At 36.1% G+C, this 21,399-nt stretch overlaps 1 protein-coding gene across 4 annotated transcripts in view; it reads left to right on the top strand.

The window, feature by feature from the left end:
• CGNL1 (cingulin like 1) overlaps positions 1 to 21,399 on the top strand; it is a 221,124-nt gene that overhangs the window by 91,302 nt on the left and 108,423 nt on the right. For all 4 annotated transcript variants that reach the window (XM_074234587.1, XM_074234586.1, XM_074234585.1 and 1 more), the window contains exon 8: positions 1,585 to 1,797. In XM_074234587.1, coding sequence (XP_074090688.1) covers positions 1,585 to 1,797 — 213 coding nt within the window. The remainder of the gene's footprint in view (positions 1 to 1,584; positions 1,798 to 21,399) is intronic.

Here is a 21,399-nt window from a genome sequence, read left to right as displayed (position 1 = left end):
CTCTTTGGGTCATTTACCCCTTTCCAGTAAAGATGGACTTAAACAGGTGACTTGTAGGAAGTGTAAAATAGCTTACATTTCTGGAAGGTTAGTAAGACTGAAGTAGCTTTCATCCAAGTGGGACTTTTTCATCTTTTGGGGGCTGGGGGGGAAATCATTTTTTCTCTTGCTTTTGTCAGTGTCCTTTGACTTTTCAAACCCTTTAAAAATAGTGCTTTGCCAATGATTTGTCACTGCAGTGTGTTGAATGCTCTCTCTTATTACCTGTGATACTTGACCTAGAAGAAGTATCACATCTAGTTAGAGCATGGTGTTGGTTTTGTTCTCTTGGATGTATTCTTTCTACCTGGGAATTAGGTTCATTGTAGTTTTATTCACTTGTTTTTGGATGCCCAGAAAAATACTTCTTCACTGACAAGAAAGATTCTTTCCTTAAGTGGGAGGATCCCTTCAAAGCTAATCGAATGTATAATCCATTCATTTTGTGATGGTGTAATTGAAAATATGTTGGTGTTTCTGAAACTGATGTTTTGTAAATCCTTTGTCTTTCATTTTCCTATTTTGTTAAGTTTGAGAATTGATGCTATAATCTGATTGGACAACTGTCACAAAGTCCTTTTTGACAATAACATTTTGATATAGTCCAGACTACAAGTTGGCAGCTTTAATAAAGACCAAATCAGAACAAACCACAGGCACATCCTAGGAAAGATAAGGGGGAAAAGAGGGATAGATATATTTTAGAAAAACAAAAGGATTGGGGAATATACGATTGCAGGAAATGGGTCTGAATCCAGAAAGTTGCTCTCTAGACCCAAGCAGGAGGCATCAGGAATCCCTTATCTCCAGGGAATTCAGAAGAAGGTCAGGTAGCCAAGTGAGTGGTGGTAATTTAGAAAGGAAGATTCAGAGATAAACACAATTCAGTCTCCAAGGAGGGAGAAGCATCAACTCATCTGACTAATTGCAGCAGCATTCAGGAAGACAGATTGTTTTATAAGAAACTTTGAACCAGCCAATGTATGGTTACTAAGAAACACAAATTAGAATTTATCATCAACTTATCAATAGCAGCCAGTTAGCTAACCTTAAAATATTTTCTCAAAGGTATGGTGTAATGCTGTGGTTACAGGGTATTCTGCATATCATAGAATTTTAGAGGCGAGAAAGGGATCTTAGAAATAATTTTAATACAATACTTTTTAAATTTTAATAATATTATATAGCCTTGCTTCTGAGTCCCCATTGGGCATATTCTCTGTGGAAAAGATGTCCAGCTCAGTATAAGGAATACTTTAGAATAATTTACTTCTGATATGATAAGAACAGGCTCTTCATTTCCTTTAGTAATTTGAATCTTTCAAAAGAGTGTGACTTTTCTTTTTTTTTCTTAGAATTTCCCATTATTTTGGAATCATTATATAACCTTCAGAACAGAATTCTAAAATATTCTCTAGCCCAATATCATATATTTATATTTTGAATTCACTTCCCGAGCCATATAGGTCATCAATATTATAATTTTTTTGTGCTTTAAGAAGTTTCTAGTTTTGCCCTCCTACCCTTTTCTCTTTTTTCTTCTAGGAATTGTTGCAAACAAAGCGCGATCTGCAAGATGTTTTGATATCCAAAGAGGAGCAAGAAGATCTGCTAAGAAAACGAGAGCGAGAACTCACTGCCTTGAAGGGAGCATTAAAGGAAGAAGTATCAAGCCATGATCAAGAAATGGATAAACTCAAGGAACAATATGATGCAGAACTCCAGGCTCTGAGAGAGAGTGTAGAAGAAGCCACCAAGGTGAGTGAACTGAATATGAGCTTCCTATCTCTTTGCAGTGGATCTCAAAACAGGATGCTTATCATTTAGTACTGAAAGAAAAGATAGCAAAACAGAAAACAGATCACTTTATCTTCATATCTCAGCATGAAAAATATCTTCACTTTCTTTCCAGGCATTGAAAGTAAACATGATTATGTGCAAAGGATTAAAGTTTTCTTTCTAGTTATCAACTCAGAAAGTCATGAGGGTTTGGAAATAATGTTTTGAAAATCCTTTGTATTTCATTTTCCCTATTTTGATAATTTCAGTGTTGAGTATTGATGTCCATAGTGATCCTAAAAATTCCTTTAAATGATTCCAGATTAACTAAAATATTCATTTTTCCATTTTTTAGAGCACCCTTTCTTGGTTTGGAATAAAATATTTGTCTTATTACTTTTAAGTGACTAGAGGTAAAGGGCATATTTTACATATCAATGATAGAGAAGAATCAGAATCTGAAACTAGAATTCTCTGACTCCTATCCTACAGTATCTCCTTCCTTACTTAAATGATTTTTTTTTGTAGACCTTGCTCATTTTTTTCATAAACTTCTATGGCAGGTAATTGCCTTGATTAATATACCTTGTACCCTTCTCAGATTAGAATTTTAAAGAATTGAATTTTGGCTTTTCAGGATAGATACTGACAGATGTGGAATTCATTTTCAGTTGGAAGAAGAGAAAAATGAAAGAAATGAAAAGCAGTACTTGAATAAAGTATGATGAGTTGTAGAAACCTATTTCCTGTTTGAATCAATCTGATTCTATAGATATGCTCTGCAGTTTATCAGAATACGGTTACTAGATTAAATGTAGAGAGGAAATAGAACACTTAGATATCTGTTAATTCATTCCTCTCATTTTATAGGCAAGGAAACTGATTTCTAAAAGATAATCAACTGCAGCTTTTTTTTTTTAGATTTTTGCAAGGCAAATGGGGTTAAATGGCTTGCCCAAGGCCACACAGCTAGGTAATTATTAGGTGTCTGAGGTCGGATTTGAACTCAGGTACTTCTGATCCCAGGGCCAGTGCGCTATCCACTGCGCCACCTAGCCGCCCCTAACAGTAGCTTTTCAATGAGTTGTGGAGTTAATGTATTTCACTGGCTCCATCTTGTATTTATTCCTTTCAAAGTCTGAATCCAAATCGTATATACTAGGCTCATCCTTGATTAAGTACTTAATGGCGGAGCCATGACCAGAATCTCAGGACATTATTTTCTCTGCCATATCATTGTACTCTCTGGGACATCATACTGTTTCTTCTCAGTTAATGTTGCAGTGAAAAGGGTGTGAGGTTTGAAGGTCTGAACTAAAAAATCCCTGTGTAAACAAAGGCTTTACCTTGTAGGGCCTCAGTCTCTACATTGCAAAAGAATAATCCTTTCCAGCTTCACATGTCTTAAAGTATTCTACAGTCTGACAGTATTATCGCATATTTTTCTTTAAAGTCTTCCTTTAATGATTTCTCTGGGCAGGGAGAGATTGGTTTTCTGAAGGCTATGTTTAAGAAGCACAGTTTCTGGCCTTGGCAACCTGTAAAGTCTTGGAATGTGAGCTGGTGATAAGATTATGAGCTTGCTGCCTGAGGACCAAACATCTCAGTCATTTATGGAAAGGCTCATCACCAAAAAGGTTGCCACCAAATGATAATTTTTTTTTTGATCATGGCAACTCAATAAATGGTCAGTATAGTATGAAGGGGTTGTGACTTGTATGCTGTTTAAAGAAGTATCCTAGATATTCATAGTATACATATGACAATTCACCTTTTATTGAAGAAACAGAATTACAATGAATTTGCATAATCTTTTTTCAGCCAAGGTCAAGGCACCAAAGTAACCATTCATAATCTAAGGAAACCCTTGTAAAACTCCCATTCCTCATTGTATGAGCATTACTTATAATAATAGCTGAACTTTCTGGCAGATTACCCCACCCAGCATTCATGAACACTCTTCCAATCCAAAACCATGTTAAGAAAAGACTTTGGTTTCTACTTCCTCTCAGAGGATACTTGTAGAAGTATACTGTGAAGGTCATGGGCATGTATTTCCTGGTGTTCATTCATTAACTCTATATCTTCCTCTTCTGTTGGTTGGTGTTGTTGGCATCTCTAAAGCCAGCTGGTATTATTTCCTTTCACTGAACTAGAACACTGCAATTTCATTCTCCAATGCTGCACAGTGATTTCATTGATAATTGCAGATTCTGAGATTTCTGTGAGGGGGGAAATGTCTGAGGAGAAGGTAAAGAAGAGACAGCTGATAGGATGGAATTTTATCTCTATGAACAGAGGTGACACCTCTCCTCTCTAGTCAGTGTTCATTTGTTTGCACATTGCTTGCCTCCTGCCACAGGAGAAGCCCCAGCTTCCTCAATAACCTCCAGTATAGTGGTTCTTGGACTATTTTTCCCATGGCACAGTCATTTTCTTTTCTGTAAAGAATGAGGGACTAAGAAAAATCAGGAGATTCAGATAGATATAAACATTTACTAGTTTATTATATCTGATTTCTGAGAGATTTCTAGTTGTTTGAGGCACAGTAACTACTACTACTAGGATGAAAACTTCTTACGTTGTATTGATAATTAAAATAATAAAAAATTTTATTTATAGCTGACTTAATGTTAAGTGTGATATAAATAGGTGGTACAATGAATAGTACACTCAGCCTGGAGTCAGAAAGACCTGCATTCACATTTAGCCTTAGGCACTTATTAGCTCTCTTACCATGGCCTAGTCCCTTAACCTTTACCTGCCTCAGTTTCTTCTGTTATCAAATGGATAACAATATTATTGTTATCAGATTATCTATTATTATCAGAGAGCACCTACCTCTAAGATAATATTTGTGAAGTGTTTAGCATAGTCTGCATATAGTAGACATGGAATAAAAGCTTGTTTTCTCATTTCTTTCTACAGAATTCTTTTCTAACAACTTCCCTTTGCCATTGGATGGAGCAATTATAATTATCCCATTTTACAGATAAGGAATCCAAGGATTAATGAAGATAAGTGACTTGTTAATGGTCACAAAGCTAATGATTAATTAAAAATAGATCTTCTGACTCTAGGGCATTATTCTTTCTGGTAATATGATATTATCTCAAGAAAAATAATAATTATAATTTATATCACATAACATTAACCAGAGGTCAGAGTCAAGATGAGGCAGTTTAGCTCAGTGCTCCGTACCATATCCCTTTATAAGAATTTATAAAATGCACAAGTCTAAACACTGATTAGGAAATCCATGAAAGTTACAGTGAGTTATTTTTTCAACCCAGGGAAGCTTAGAAAGGCAGCTAGAGAGGTCTTTGGATATACAGGATGGGGTCCATCCAGGAATTAATACAAAGGAGAATATTCCATTGCCCAGGGATTGAAAGAGTGTCAGTACTAAGGAAGCACTAGGGCAGAAAGAGATCTCAAGGGATCCCTGTACTCTCATAGGGTATAAACAAAAGTGCCAGCTGGCAGTTCTGTTTTCCACTGTGAAGTTTCATGTCACAGATCCAGGGTAGCAAAGTGCAGTCATGAGCATGTACTGTAGCTATGTAGCCCATTAGGGAACAAATTCTAGAAGCAAATCATCTGTATGGTTTTGATCCCAGGAGCAAAGGGAGGACCCAGGTTTTGCTTTCTTTCCATCATGGTCACCTGCAGGAGAATACAAGGGGCAGGACTCTCAGAGTCTGTAGTCTAACATCCTTCTTTTTATTAAAACTCCTAACAGATCTACACTGGGGTCAGAAACTTGCTGAATTCAGACCAAGAGAGTAGTAAGCAGATTTTGTCCTTCACATCTTAGGATGGGAGCCCGTTTCCAGAGTAGATTACCTGACTTTGGGAGCAGGTTCCCATCCTGAGATATGAAAGCGGCAGAAATATGTAAAAGGACTTGGAATCTCAGGCCAGACATCTTTCCCAAGGAAATATGAAGTGTCTAGCATTAATATAAAATCCAAAGTTAAGAATAATACTAGGGGTGGCTAGATGGTACAGTGGATAGAGTACCAACCCTGGAGTCAGGAGTACCTGAGTTCAAATCCGGCCTTAGGCACTTAATAATTACCTAGCTGTGTGGCCTTGGGCAAGCCACTTAACCCCATTTGCCTTGAAAAAACCTAAAACAAAATACTAGAAGAATGAACAAACAAAAAGAACTTCGTCATGAATAGCTAATTCATACAGCAACAGGAAAGCTTAAGGCATACTCAAAAGAAAAGCATCACTGAAAAATGCAGCTTGGACACAAGTCCAATAAGAATTCCTAGAAGGGTTAAAGCAAATGTTTAAAAAAAGAGGTGCAAAATGATTCTGAAACTCAATTGTGAAAAATTTGGGGAGAAGTTAATGGTCACAAAACTAATGGCTAGAGTTGGAAGACATATGTTCAATTTGCCCATTAGCTTTTTATTTTTATATTTTTAAAAACTTAATTTATATTATTACAATAATCTTGTTGTAAGAGTAATCATAAACCTTCCTCCCCCCCCCAAAACAGAATGAGAATCCTCAAGAATAGGAGAGAAAAAAAAAGTATACATCAATCTGTGTTCAGATTACAATGGCTCTGTCTCTGGAATGAGTTGCCTTCCCTATCATTGCCACCAGAGAAGTTGCTTCAATATTTTTCCCACAGTTGCTTTCACTAGCTGTATTTCCCTCCGCTCTATTCCTCCCCAATCTCATTTATTCTTATTCTCTCTCTCTCTCTCTCTCTCTCCTCTTTCACCCTGTCCCTGCTCAGATGTGTTGTATCCTAGTACCCTCACCCATGATGTTCCCTCTCCTCTACCACCTACTCCCCTCCTCCTATTCACCCTTATCCCATCCCTTTCTTCTCATTTTTCTCTAGGGTAAGATAGATTTCTATACCCTATTAAGTGTGTATGTTATTTCCTCTCTGAGCCATTTCTGATGAGAATGAAGGCTCACTCATTCCCCCTCACCTTCCCCCATTCCACTCCATTGTAAAAGCTTTTTCTTGACTCTTAAGTGAAATATCTTAGCCCCTTCTTCCTCTCCTTTCTATTCCTCCTAGTGCTTTCCTTCATCACCTATTGACTCCATCTTTTTACTGTACCATTATATTCAGCTCCTTCCTGGACCCTTTCTATATATATGCTTCTCCTAACTGCTCTTGTGAATGAGAAAGTTCATATGAGTTATAAGTTTCTTCTTCCCATGCAGGAATACAAGCAGTTTAACATCATTAAGTTCCTAATAATTAGTCCTTCTTGTCCACCCCCCTTTACGGTTCACCTGAATCCTGTACTTGGAGATCAAACTTTCTGTTCAGCTCTGATTGTTTGAATAGGGAAGTTTGAAAGTCTGTCTTTTCCCCTGAAAGAGGATGTTCAGTTTTTCTGGGTAGTTGATTCTCGGTTGTAAAACAAGATCTTTTGCCTTCTGGAAGATTATATTCCAAGCCCTATGAGCCCTTAATGTAGATGCTGCCAGATCCTGTGTAATCCTGACTATAGAGCCATGGTAGTTGAATTGCTTGTTTCTGGCAGCTTTTAGTATTTTCTCTTTGACTTGGGAGTTTTGGAGTTTGGCCATAATATTCCTGTAAGCTTTTCTTTTGAAGCCTCTTTCAGGAGGTGACTGGTAAATTCCTTCAAATTCTATTTTATCTACTTCTTCTAGGATCTCAGGGCAATTTTGCTGTATTATTTCTTGAAAAATGAAGTCTAGGATCTTTTCCTGGTGAGAACTTTCAGGGAGCCCAATAATTTTTAAATTATTGTTTTCAAGGTCAGTTGTTTTTCCAATAAGATATTTAATATTTTCTTCTAATTTTTTTTGGGTACAGTTTTATTTCTTCCTGGGTTCTTGCAAAGTCATCAGCTTCCTTTAGTTATTTTCTTCAGAGAGCTTTTTTAATCTTCTTTTCCATCTCACCAATTCTGCTTTTTAAGTTGTCTTTTGTGTTGCTTTTTCCATTTGGCCTAAACTAGTTTTTAGCATATTATTTTCTTCAATATTTTTTTTTTTTTGTATTTCTTTCACCAAGTTGCTGACTTGGTTTTCATGATTTATCTGCATTGCTCCCATTTCTCCTCTTTGTTATCATCTGAGTGTGTATTTTGATCCTCCATGGGACCAAAGTAATTTTCTATGATCAGATTCTTCTTTTTTGATTGTTTGCTCATTTCATCAGCCTATGACTGATTTACTGCACTTCCAAGGCTTTAGCGGTTTTTTTGGGACAACTCACAGGGCTCTTAATTCCTCCAAGGTCCTATGAGAGGCTCCAACTGCTCCCTTGCCTGTACTCAGGCCCTCCCCTCTGCCCTGGAGCTGTGAGGAAAGTTCCTGCTTGACAATGGTGGTGTTGTGGGGGCCCAGACTGCAGCCAGGATATCTGAGTATGGGCAAACAGCTGAATCGTGGAGAGCAGAGAGACCCCTGCAATCCATGTCCCCCTGACCCCCCTGCTGTTTACAGGCTGAGAGCTCTGGATGTGCTGGATGGCTCTATTGAAATCCCACTGGGGTTCTCACTGCAAGGCTGCTCTGAGACTGGAGAGCACTCTGGTGCGGCAGAGTTCCCCCACCACCCCTTCCTGCTGTTCTCAATGATTAAAGTGTCCCCCCCTGCCACGGACCCAGGCGCCCGGCCCAGATGTGGTGGCCTTACTGCTGTGATTGAGCTGTGGTTTTTTCCAATCCCCATCCCAGTTGAATAGACCTGTCCTGGAGATCTTCTAAGTTGTCTTGGACTGGGAAATGGTATCACTCAGTCTTTCTGTGGGTCCTGACCCTCTAGATTTTGGCTAGAGTCATAAGTTAACAGCTTTTGGAGATTTTTGGGGAGCGAATTTCTGGGAATTCCTGCTTTCACCCTCTTGGCTACGCCCCTACCCATTAGCTTTCTGACCATTAGCAAAAAAGTTTGGGAAAAATTTGGAAAAAAGAGGGGAAAATGAAGAAAAGTAAGTCCTTAACAAGTAGATGTGAAAAGAGAAGTAACAGTTTAGAAAAGATGGTTAAGAAATTTAGTGAAGAAGTTAATTCCCTGAAAATTAGAAGTGATCAAAATGAATGAGACATCAAGAAATAATAAAGTCAAAAGACGAAAAGGAACAAAGAAGAAAACATGAGGAGCTTTAGGGAAAAGAACAACTGATTTGGAAAGCATATCAAGGAAAGATAATTTAAGAATCATTAGAATACCTGAAATCCATGACAAAAAAAAAAGAAAGAGACATAGTTCAAGAACCCATAAAAGATCAGAATTAGAGGACAAAGCAAAACTGGGAATAATTCACAGGGTATCTTCCTGAAAGAAAACTCCCAAATGAAACTCCTACAAATATTATAGCCTCAGTCCAGAGGTTCCAGGTCAAGAAAAAAAGGAATGCACATAGCTGGAAAGAAAATAATTATAACATTAGCCTATATAGCATAATGTCAATTTTTTCTTATAGGACTATAAATTACTGTGTTAATACTGCCTCAGATCATAGAATAATACCATTACAGAACATATATCATAAGAGACTACCATCTTCCATTAGTGTAACATCAGTTTTCAAAGTGTGGCGTGTGTGTGTCCCTTCCAGAGGTCTTTGAGGTCAAAATTGTTTAATGATAATATTCATGTATTTTAATTTCTTTTAAGGTAAATATTGATAGTTATGACTCACATAAACAAAAGCTATTTGAGAGGTCTTCAATAATTTTCAACAAAGTAGCCTTGAGATCAAAGAGTTTTACAACCACTTGGTATTAATTCATGGTTTTCAAAGTGTTTTCAAGTACATTTTCTTATTTGATATCTACCCCAATGTTTGAGGTAGGTAGGAAATATACTTCATTCCCATTTTAAAGATGAGAAAACTGAAGCCCAATTAAAGTGACTTGTCATGGGTCACATGACTTTTTTAAAAAAAATTTTATTAAAGATATTATTTGAGTTTTACAGTTTTCCCCCAATCTTGCTTCCCTGCCCCCACCCCACCCCACAGATAGCACTCTGTCAGTCTTTACTTTGTTCCATGTTGTACCTCGATCCAAATTGGGTGTGATGAGAGAGAAATCATATCCTTAAAGAGAACAGAATTCTCAGAGGTAACCAGATCAAACCATAAGGCATCTGGTTTTTTTTTTTTCTGAATTAAAGGGAATAGTCCTTGTACTTTGTTCATACTCCACAGCTCCTTATCTGGATACAGATGGTACTCTCCTTTGCAGACAGCCAAAAATTGTTCCCAATTGTTGCGCTGATGGAATGAGCAAGTCCTTCAAGGTTGAACATCACTCCCATGTTGCTGTTAGGGTGTACAGTGTTTTTCTGGTTCTGCTCATCTCACTCAGCATCAGTTCATGCAAATCCCTCCAGGTTTCCCTGAAATCCCGTCCCTCCTGGTTTCTAATAGAACAATAGTGTTCCATGACATACATATACCACAGTTTGCTAAACCATTCCCCAATTGAAGGACATTTACTGGATTTCCCATTCTTTGCCACCACAAACAGGGCTGCTATAAATATTTTTGTACAAGTAATGTTTTTACCCTTTTTCCTCATCTCTTCAGGGTATAGACCCAGTAGTGGTATTGCTAGGTCAAAGGGTATGCACATTTTTGTTGCCCTTTGGGCATAGTTCCAAATAGCTCTCCAGAAGGGTTGGATAAGTTCACAGCTCCACCAACAGTGTAATAGTGTCCCAGATTTCCCACATCCCTTCCAACAGTGATCATTATCCTTCCTGGTCATACTGGCCGATCTGAGAGGTGTGAGGTGGTACCTCAGCGAAGCTTTAATTTGCATTTCTCTAATAATTAATGATTTAGAGCATTTTTTCATATGGCTATGGATTGCTTTGATCCCCTCATCTGTAAATTGCCTTTGCATATCCTTTGACCATTTGTCAATTGGGGAATGGCTTTTTGTTTTAAAAATATGACTCAGTTCTCTGTATATTTTAGAAATGAGTCCTTTGTCAGAATCATTAGTTGTAAAGATTGTTTCCCAGTTTACTACTTTTCTTTTGATCTTGATTACATTGGTTTTATCTGTGCAAAAACTTTTTAATTTAATGTAATCAAAATCATCTAATTGGTTTTTAGTGATGTTCTCCAACTCTTCCTTAGTCATAAACTGTTCCCCTTTCCATAGATCTGACAGGTAGACTAGTCCTGGATCTTCTAATTTGCTTATAGTATTGTTTTTTATGTCTATGTCCTGCAACCATTTGGATCTTATCTTGGTAAAGGGTGTGAGGTGTTGGTCTAATCTAAGTTTCTTCCATATTAACTTCCAATTATCCCAGCAGTTTTCATCAAAGAGGAAGTTTTTATCCAGGTGGCCTGACTCTTTGGTTTTATGAAACAGCAGATTACTATAATCCTCTCATGCTTTTACACCTAATCTATTCCACTGGTCCACCACTCTATTTCTTAGCCAATACCAAACAGTTTTGATGACTGATGCTTTATAATATAATTTTAGATCGGGTAGTGCTAAGCCACCTTCGTTTGCATTTTTTTTTCATTAAGCTCCTGGCAATTCTTGACTTTTTATTTCTCCATATGAATTTACTTACAATTTTTTCTAGCTCATTAAAGTAATTTTTTTGGAATTTTGATTGGTAGGGCACTAAACAGATAGTTTAGTTTTGGTAGCATTGTCATTTTTATTATATTAGCTCTACCTATCCATGAGCAGTTGATATTTGCCCAGTTATTTAAATCTGATTTAATTTGTGTGAGAAGTGTTTTATAATTGTTTTCAAAAAGATTCTGAGTCTGTCTTGGCAAATAGACTCCCAAGTATTTTACACTGTCTGAGGTTACTTTGAATGGAATTTCTCTTTCTAGCTCTTCCTGCTGTTTCTTGCTAGTCATATATAGGAAAATTGAGGATTTATGGGGGTTTATTTTATAACCTGCAACTTTGCTTGAATTGCTAATTGTTTCCAGTAGTTTTTTAGATGATTTTTTGGGATTCTCTAGGTAGACCATCATGTCATCTGCGAATAGTAAGAGTTTTGTCTCTTCCTTCCCAATTCTAATTCCTTTAATTTCTTTTTCTTCTCTAATTGCTGATGCTAACATTTCTAATACAATATTGAATAGTAGTGGTGATAATGGGCACCCCTGTTTAACCCCTGATCTTATTGGGAATGCCTCTAGCCTCTCCCTATTGAGTATAATGCTTGTTGATGGTTTCAGATAGATACTGCTAATTATTTTAAGGAACTGTCCATTTATTCCTACACTCTATAGTGTTTTTAATAGGAATGGATGCTGTATTTTGTCAAAAGCTTTTTCAGCATCTATTGATATGATCATATGGTTTCTGATAGGTTTGTTATTGATATAGTTGAGTATACTAACAGTTTTCCTAATATTGAACCAACCCTGCTCACATGACTTTTAAATGACAGAAGCTGATCTTCTAATTCCTGGTTTTGTGCTCTTTCGACCATACTATCCTCTGTCTCCTAAGATCTCATGGTCCCTTTACACCCACTTCATCTACATTTGAGTGTATTATTCAGAATTCACCCTCTTAACATTAAACATCTAGTTTCAAAGGCTGTAGGTAATAAATGTAAATGAAACAAGGAAATATAGTATTAGATATATTGTCTTGTCTGTTTTTCCTCTGATGGATCAATACTACTTTCCCATAATATGTGGATCTAAAGGTCAATAACAATTTAAACTAGCTATTGCACTAAAATGAAATTAGAGAGAAAATCAGAATTATTTCCCCCAAAGCAACACAAATTAATTCAGTTTCACTTTTCTCCATCAAATTAAATCAAATATAAAAAGGCTAACACAGGCAAATCAAGGAATGGCTATTTATAATTATTCCCAAATTATAACAACCCAGTTATATAGCTGCTTCCCAAGCTTTTTATTATTGTGCCAAACAAAGTGAATTTTCATTTCATGTCATTTGCAATTACCATTCCATAATTGAAAAACAGTAAATTACCATGAAGCTTTTTGGGAAGAAGGGCTTACTACATTGGAGATGTCACTATAATTACAGTAGAATAATCAATCTAGAGACTCACACATTGTGCCCTGCACGTAAGTGGTCTCTGAATAAATATTTGTTGAATTGGATCATGGGACTTTAGCTTTTGAGCTGGAAGAAAACTTCAAGGTCATCTGGTCAAACTCACTCATTTTACAATGAAGAAGCTGAAGCTGAAGCCCTTCCAGTTACAACAGTAAATAAGGAATAGAGTTTAGTCCTACAAATCAAGACCCCCTTTACTGCATAGTTAATTAATTAATAGTAGAAAGTGTATTGTAATGGAGACCACTTTGGACTGAGTCTAATCCTAGTTTTGTCATTAACTACTTGACCCATCAGGTACCATCTTAGCTCAAATACTTAGATTCAAACATTGTATCAAATATCAAATTGAATTAATATAATATAGGTAATTTACCTGAAGATAATAGACATAATTGATACAATGAAAGATATCTATTAGTTATTATTGCTAATTTGCTTTTTTATATTTATTAAAGATTTTATTTATTTTGAGTTTTACAGTTTTTCCCCCCTATCTTACCCCCCCCCCACAGAAAGCAATTTGTCAGTCTTTTGCTAATTTGGTTTGCTGTATTACTGTGGTATATTAATATATATATATATATATATATATATATATATATATCAATACAGCATTATAACACTATATATGCATATATAGTGTTATAATGCTGTATTGATAATAAGTGAGGAAGTTGCATATTCCACATATCTGCCAAAATAATCATCTTGGATAGATTTTGCCTTTGCCATTCCATGTCTCCTTGTCCTAGGATTAAATACAAAATCTTCAGTTTTGAATTTAAATTCCTCTACTATCTGTCTCTACCGTATTTTCTAGCATTTTTTCATGTTATTTCCTTAATCTATTTGGAACTTTTTCTTTTTGTTGCATTATCTAATTTGTTTCTCTTAACGAATAGCCTGCTCTGTTAATTCAATCAGTGAGGTAGCAACAGGAACAGGAATATTTTCAAATGCCAACCTGATGTTTTTGTTGTCTTTTACTAGTACATTAGTTCTAAATGATCATCAAATCATAAATTTAGAATTATAAGGAACATTAGAGGTCATCCAGCCCAACTCCCTCATTTTATAGATTAGGAACCTTTGGACTTAATTGACAAGGTAACACAGGTGATGGCATAGGAAAAATTTGAATCTAGATTCTCTGACTTCAAGTCCAGTGTTAGGATGTAGCTTGAAACCTCAGGCAATGGGGATTTGGACTTGAATTCCAGAAGGTGTGAATTCAAATTCTGCCTCAGATATTTAATAGCTGTTTGACCCTGGGCAGGACACTTTTAAGCCTTGTTTGCTATATGTTCATCATCATCATCATCATCGTCTTTTCTTCTTAATATCTCTATTTTTCCATTAAAGTAGGAAAAAATGGAGTCAGAAGTGACTGCAAAAGTTCAGTGATGAACAACTTTTCTAATCACCACTAAATTTTATAGAAAATTGAGATAACTGGGCACTGAGATCCCTTTACCACTCTTATGATGATAAGCTTCTATTGGGTACTAATAGTTGTGACCTACCCTTCCTTTTTTTCCATAGTCATTTCTTCTAGTCTCTCTCAAATCAGAAAGAATTCTCTGACAATGCTGCTTTCTTTCCCTTGGTACTCTTATTTATTGCCTAAGAAATGAATGGAGCCTTAAAACTATAGATGCTCAAAAGTCCTGCCAATTTTACCATTGGTTATTAAAAGGTCAAAACATTTCCAACCAAGGTCACCTGTCTGGAGGGAAAGGCAATCTTATCATGATTATTTGTGGAAAGTTGTGTTCATTTTCAAAGAGGTGAGTTGTGTTTTTTTTTTTTTAATATTTTTACATATTGAACTGTAGGCTACCAATCTCTTGCTTTTTTTTTTTTTAGCTGAAGAGGAAAAAAGAAATATCACCAATAGTTGAGAGTACCATAGGAATAGGGACTGGACCCATGAGTGATTTCCTTGATAAAGAACAAGGAAAGTCTGGCCTCATGTCCAACCTCAGGCCTTATATTGTGTGAGAAATAATTTGGTGGTGCCATGGCAACCACAGGGGGACTCAAATTTAGAAGTGTTTTAGGGGGTGAATTAAATAATGCTTGACCAAATATAGCAGGCTAATTTTTAAGTTGATAAATTTGTATGGTCTTCCAATGATGTTATAAATATCCAAATGTCCCCTGGCAGAAAAAATGTTCCCCTATCCCTTGAATAGAGAATTCCCAGCTGAGAAAGTGCTCCAGATCTGTTTGCATCTTTATTGTTGTTGTTTGCAAGGCAATGGTTTAAATGACTTGTCCAGGCACACAGTTAGATAATTAAGTGTCTGAGGCCAGATTTGAACTTAGGTTCTCCTGACTCCAAGGCTAGTGCTCTATCTGCTATGCCACCTAGCTGTCCCTATGGTTGCATCTTTTTTTTTTTTAAGTTTTTGCAAGGCAATAGGGTTAAGTGGCTTGCCCAAGGCCACATGGCTAGGTAATCATTAAGTGTCTGAGGCGGGATTTGAACTCAGGTACTCCTGACTCCAAGGCCAGTGCTCTATCCACCTGCCACCTAGCCACCCCTGGTTGCATCTTTTCTACAAATTTAAAGGATTAAAAAGTTGCCCAGAGCTGTGAAAGATTGGATGAATTGCCCAGGGACTTGCAGTCAATATGCTTCAGAGGTGGAATTTGAACCAATATTTTGATTTTCCTGGTTTCAAGATCAACTTTCTGTATAGAAATTATATAGAATTTCCTGCTACCTTTTCTGGAGATTGACAGCTTCCTGGTTTTGGTTTTATCACTAATAAAGTAGGAAAATATACAAATTCCTTTATATTTCTAATTGCAGCTAGGTGACTCAGTAGAAAGACCCTGAACCTATGGTTAGAAAGACTGAGTTCAAATGTAGTCTTAAACACTTATAGTTTTATTACCTTTGGCAAATCACTTTACCTTTGACTGCCTCAGTTTCCACATCTGTAAAATCAGAATAATAATAGTATTTACCTCCCAGAGATATTGTGAGGCTCAAATGAGATAAGATTTGTAAAGTACTTTGCAAATCTTACACCCCTAAAGAAAGTTTATATATTACAGTTGTTATTATTGTTGTTAATTGTTGTTATCTAATTATATCATGTAAATACTCAAGAAATACTCAGTCTAGTGGAAATAGTAATGGATTTGGATTTGAAACTTAGCATTCCTACTCATCATACCACTGCATCCTTGTTCATGGCAGTGATTCAGTCAGCATTTGTTCAATGGCTACTATGTGCTTGGTATAACAAAGATACAGAGTACTCTTTACAAGTATAAACAATATATTTCTTATTCACAAAGATATTATATTTTCAGAGGGGAGAAAATATAAGTAGTTCCATTCAAGGAAATTTCAGTGAGAACTCACTAGTATTTGAGAGGGGAAGGGGTCAAAAGAGATTTCATGTACAAGGTAGTATTTGACCTGAGCCTCAAAGGATGAATCATTTAATCTCTGTGGACCTTAGTATTTTCCTTCATCTGTGAGGTGGTCACATTTGGACTGAGTGACCCCCTAAGGCCTCTTCTGGCACTAATGTAAGATCTCTGTCAAAATTATGTTTACATAATATTATCTTTGTGGTAGATTAAGCCCAGTTATTAGCATCCCCATTTACAGTTCACCACAGTTCCACTTCCTGATGAATTTGGTTATATCAGTTACCTTAGTTGGATCTCAGTTTCTTCATTTGTAAAATAAAGGAGTTGAACCAGAAAGCCTCTAAAGTCCCTCGTAGCTCTGAAACTAAATATTATAAAAGGCAAAAAGTGATTCATTCAGTGCTTCTTTCCTTCAAAAAAGTTATTGATTCTTTTTATCTTGGCATCATAATCATTTCCCATTTCCCAGTGAATTCTCTTTTGTGATTAAAAAAAAATTTCTGAATCTTCAGGAGATGTTATTGTCCTATTAATTCTTCCCCCCCCCCTTTGATTGTCTTTTGATGCTGGGGCATTTTGGAGATTATTACTGTTTTGTCTTGATTTACTTGGGATATTTTAGATATTTTCCCATGTTTTTAACATAGTATTTTCTCTGGTTAATTCAAAGCTTGCTTTGTGTTCCATTATCTACTTAAAGGGGTCAACAAATAGAGCCAAGTTTTTCCTCAAAGCAGAAATCTCCTTAATGATCTTGGCAAGTCATTAGAAGAAACCCATCAGGCATAGATTATAGGATCATAGAGAGTGTGACTCTGAGGGAATGATTTGGGTGGTGATGTTGAAGCTCATTTTATTTACACATGTTAAGGATTCAGTTGCTTTTACTGTTAAAGTTGTAGAGCTTAGACTGTTAAGTATCCTATCGCTCTCCATTGCTGAGTCTTTGTGCTTTAATCATGTTCACATCTGGAAAGGCTTCAGGTTTCTCTTCTCTCTAGAGACTGGTATGTCCTGCAGCTGACAACTGGCCTGGGGCTCTCACCTGACCTGAACTCTAAATGGTACAGAGTTATTGGTGGTTTAAGGATAATTCAGAAATCTCAAAACAAGAAATCTGGGGTAGATACTGAGGAATATCATCTTGGGAGTGCTCTCTGTACTAGAATTTTATAGAGTATTTTAGCTGTGAAAGAAGGAGGCTGTATACTACACTTTCTTCTAATTCAGTTAGGATTGGGCCTGGAGTCAGGAAAATCTGAGTTCAAATCCAGTTTTAGACACTTAGAAGCTGTGTGACCCTGGGAAAATCACTTGTAACTTCTCTTGCTTCAGTTTCTAAAACTTTAAAATGGGAATAATAATATCTATGTCCCAGGAATGTTGGATTAAATGTTGTGAATCACCTATGACAGTGCCTAGCACCTAGATCCTTAATAAATGTTTGTTTCTTTCCTTTCTTATCCTCAAAGAAAATTAAAAATGAGTGCACATATGGTGACAAAAAGGAATAATGATGATAAAAATAGTAATAGCATTCTATTACTATTGAGTTTCTATAAAGAGTTTCAATTATTATTTCATTTGATTCTCACAATAACCCTGGGAGGTGGGTGTTATTATTATTTCCATTCTATATATAAGAAAACAGACTGAGAGAATTTAAGAGCATCTTGCCCCAGATCACATAGCTAGTAAGTGTCTAGGGTGGAATTTGTACTTAGTTCTGCCTGATTCAAAGTCCAGTATTCTATCCACTGTGCTACCTAGCAGCCCCATAATTAGCATATAATATTTTTTTCCTCTTCCTTCTCCTCAATTTTTTCCTTCCTCCTCCTCCTCCTCCTCCTCCTCTTTCTTCTATTCTTTCTCTTTTTCTTCTTTTTCTAATCTTCTTCCTCCTCTTCCGTCTCCTCATCCTTCTCTTCCTCATATTCCTCCTCTTCTTCCTTTCCTGGGACTAGGGTTTGAATCCTCCTTGTTATGCTTGCTCCTTATGTGACCTTGGGCTTTCTTAGGCCTCAATTTTCTTATCTCTAAAATAACAATGTTGGACTGATCTGTTTTCCTATGACATGCCCAGGAGCATTGTCCTTCCCTTCCATAGGAGTTGAGGTTGTTTGGGTCCTAACTACATGCAATGCTGCATGCAATGTGAATATCTAAGAACCAAGGGGTTTCAATTCTGAGGCCAATGAAAGATTTTCCCCATCTCTATTTTCTGTCTAAACTTTTATATATTTTTATGGTCTTCTTTGCAAAGGAATTGGGGTTGTGACATGGTCAAGGTCACACAGTTAAGTAATTATTAAATGTGTGATGCTGGATTTGAACTCAGGTCCTCCTGACTCTAGGGCTGGTAATTTTATCTACTGTACCACCTTGCTTCCCCCATACTGCCTAAACTCTTGATATTGCCCCTTAATACAAACTGAATTTTCTTAACTTTTAAAAAAATAATTTATAGCATTATTTTGGGGAGTTCTTAGGCATTTCCAGAGGCACTGAAAAATTACCCTGCCTGTTTAACTTGTTCTTTAGACCTCAAAGTATACAAATTTTATAGGGAAAGTTCATGGTAAAGTCATTAGAAGAAACCCACCATACATAGATTATGAGGTCAGAGAAAATATAATACAGAAGGAGTGTGGTTTTATTTACATATGTTAAAAATTCAGCTACCCACAGTGTTAATCCATAGAGGTTTTTAGCAACTAAAGGACATGACTGTCTTTCCTATGGCTTGATTCGATTTAATAAAACCACTCAATTTTCTTACATAATCCTAATGTATGCCAGTTATTCAGTCTTCCTCCTGCATGGGTAGAAAAATTCTGTGGGCAATTGAAATTAACAGTTTCCACCACAGGACACAGAAACACGAATAGAAGGGAAAGATCTTCTAATTTTCTACTTATAATCAGAAAAGCCAGCAGCCTTTTTAATGAAGGCAGTTTTATGAAGTATTAACTGCCGGAAATCCTTAGCTGGGTCTTGGGAATTTCTTTGTAGTGTTCTGTACTTTTAATGTTTCTTTTTGTTGGTTTTTTTTTTTGGAATGAGATGAAATGATTTTTAACTCAACCCCCAGGGTTATTACTGTTTTGGTCCTGATTCTTTTTCTTTCAAAAGACTGCTCAATTTTTTTTAACAGCTCCAATTGCATCATTAAGAATTTAATTGTATTTAAAAGTTGTATAAAAAGTCAAATGGTTCAAGTTACACTTTTGTCTAGAAATCTCAGGGGATGGTCACTGGAAGAGGGACAATAGATCCTCCATTCTTTATAACAGTGCTTATTAAAATTCTCACCATGCACAGTTCATGTACATTGACAGCATGGTTCCTTTCTTGCAGAATGCTACCAATCATTACTTTGTGAAGAAGATTTTAATGTGTAGGGCAATATTCTCTATTCTTACCTCCACTGTTTACACGGTTAGAGAAGTCATTCCAACTCTTGTCTCCAGGTTTCTTTAAAGGACTCACTTTAACAAGGAAATCCACTTTTAGTAAATCTTTATCAAGCATTTACTATGTACAAAAAAGATTGTTAGGGAAGGGAATAATGTAGTATGTACTATATACTAGGTACTATTTTTAAGAATTTTACAAATATTGATTCTTACTACCCTCCAAGTTGCTGCTATTATTACCATCATTTTGCAGTTAAGAAAACTGAGTGACTTGTTCTGATTCATAAAACTAGTCTGGGACTGGATTTGAACTCAGGTCTTCCTAATTCTAGAACCAACTTTATATTCATAGTGTCAGTTATTTGTGGGGGATTCATGTTCTACTGAAGGCAATTGAAGAATGTTGCTTTGTGTAAAAGTTGTGTGAAGCACACTGGTTATTACATTCAATTTTTGGAAGCCTTGAGATTCCAAGAAGAATCTTGGGGGGATAGATAGGAAGTGATGGACAAGGCTGCTTTTTGTTATCTTTCATCCCTATCTGACCACCTGAGCATTGATGTTTTTGTGTAAGTATCAAAATTACTATCCTAGAATCTAGTGCTGGTGGTTTTGTTTGTTTACTATATAATTAGTTGATGTTGATTGCATAAAGTAGTGATGATACTGGATATGGTAAGAAAATTCTTGGAAGAATAATAGGAGAGATTAGAATGAACAAAAAGCAGCAGTAATTTTGAGTTTTCAATTTAACCTTCTCTTGGGAATATTGCTCCTTCTCTTTACAAAGTTTCTAAAAAAGTGGAGTTCTCCTTTTTCCTGATTATGGGAACTGAAATTTTGCTAAGATGTTTCATTTTATTAAAATCAATCAAAAATGAAAAGAACAACTCTTCCCTCTTAAACATTTGCTGCATTGAAAAATGATAGCTTTGTAATAGTGAAGCCTCAGTTTCCTCACCTGTAATATGGGTGTATACACTATAAACCTACCTCCCAGGACTGTTAGGGGAAAATAACTTTGTAAATACTGAAACACTATATAAATGTATTGTTGTTAATGATAATTATTTATGATGATGAGCATGACTTTGACCCTAGAGATCAAGAAATTGTGATTCAAAGTCATTTAGTTTTCTGCTACAGTGAAATTGGGGATATGTGGAATTTTACAGTTTTCTTTGGCTGGCTTGGCATCTTTAGCAAGGATGGAAATGAGAATTTTCCACTGAGATCATTAACCATGTCTTCCTGGCAGGAGTCCTTAGTTAAGCCCCAAGTAGACCACCCAACAGTACCGTTTGACTTGGTGTTAGAAGGACTTGTACATATTAGTGAGGAGTGTATTTTAATGGTAGTGGAAACACAACCACACTTAACACCTGTTCACTTGGTTATTTGAAATGAGCAGGTGAAAAGCAGCCTTTCAGAGAGGAAAAAGATTTTGAGTGTTTTGTATGTATTTAACATTACTGATGTGGTTTAGGCACTGAGCGAAGAAAGACTGAAATATGTTGGTATCTAGCTTTAAAAAAAAATAAAAAGGCTTCTGAATAATAAAAATCTGTAAGAAATAGAACAGGATTCATGAACATAGACTCAATTGTAAATAAACATTTAAGCATTCTCTACTTTAACTTTCATTTTGTTTAAAATGGAAAATCCTAACTTAGGATATAGTGACAATTAATGAATAATATTAGCAATAAAAT

The sequence above is a fragment of the Macrotis lagotis genome, chromosome 4 (assembly GCF_037893015.1).
Source record: "Macrotis lagotis isolate mMagLag1 chromosome 4, bilby.v1.9.chrom.fasta, whole genome shotgun sequence".
In the NCBI taxonomy this organism is placed as follows: domain Eukaryota; kingdom Metazoa; phylum Chordata; class Mammalia; order Peramelemorphia; family Peramelidae; genus Macrotis; species Macrotis lagotis.
The sequence above is the reverse complement of the archived record's forward strand: the minus strand, read 5'-3'. Positions and strand labels throughout refer to the sequence as shown.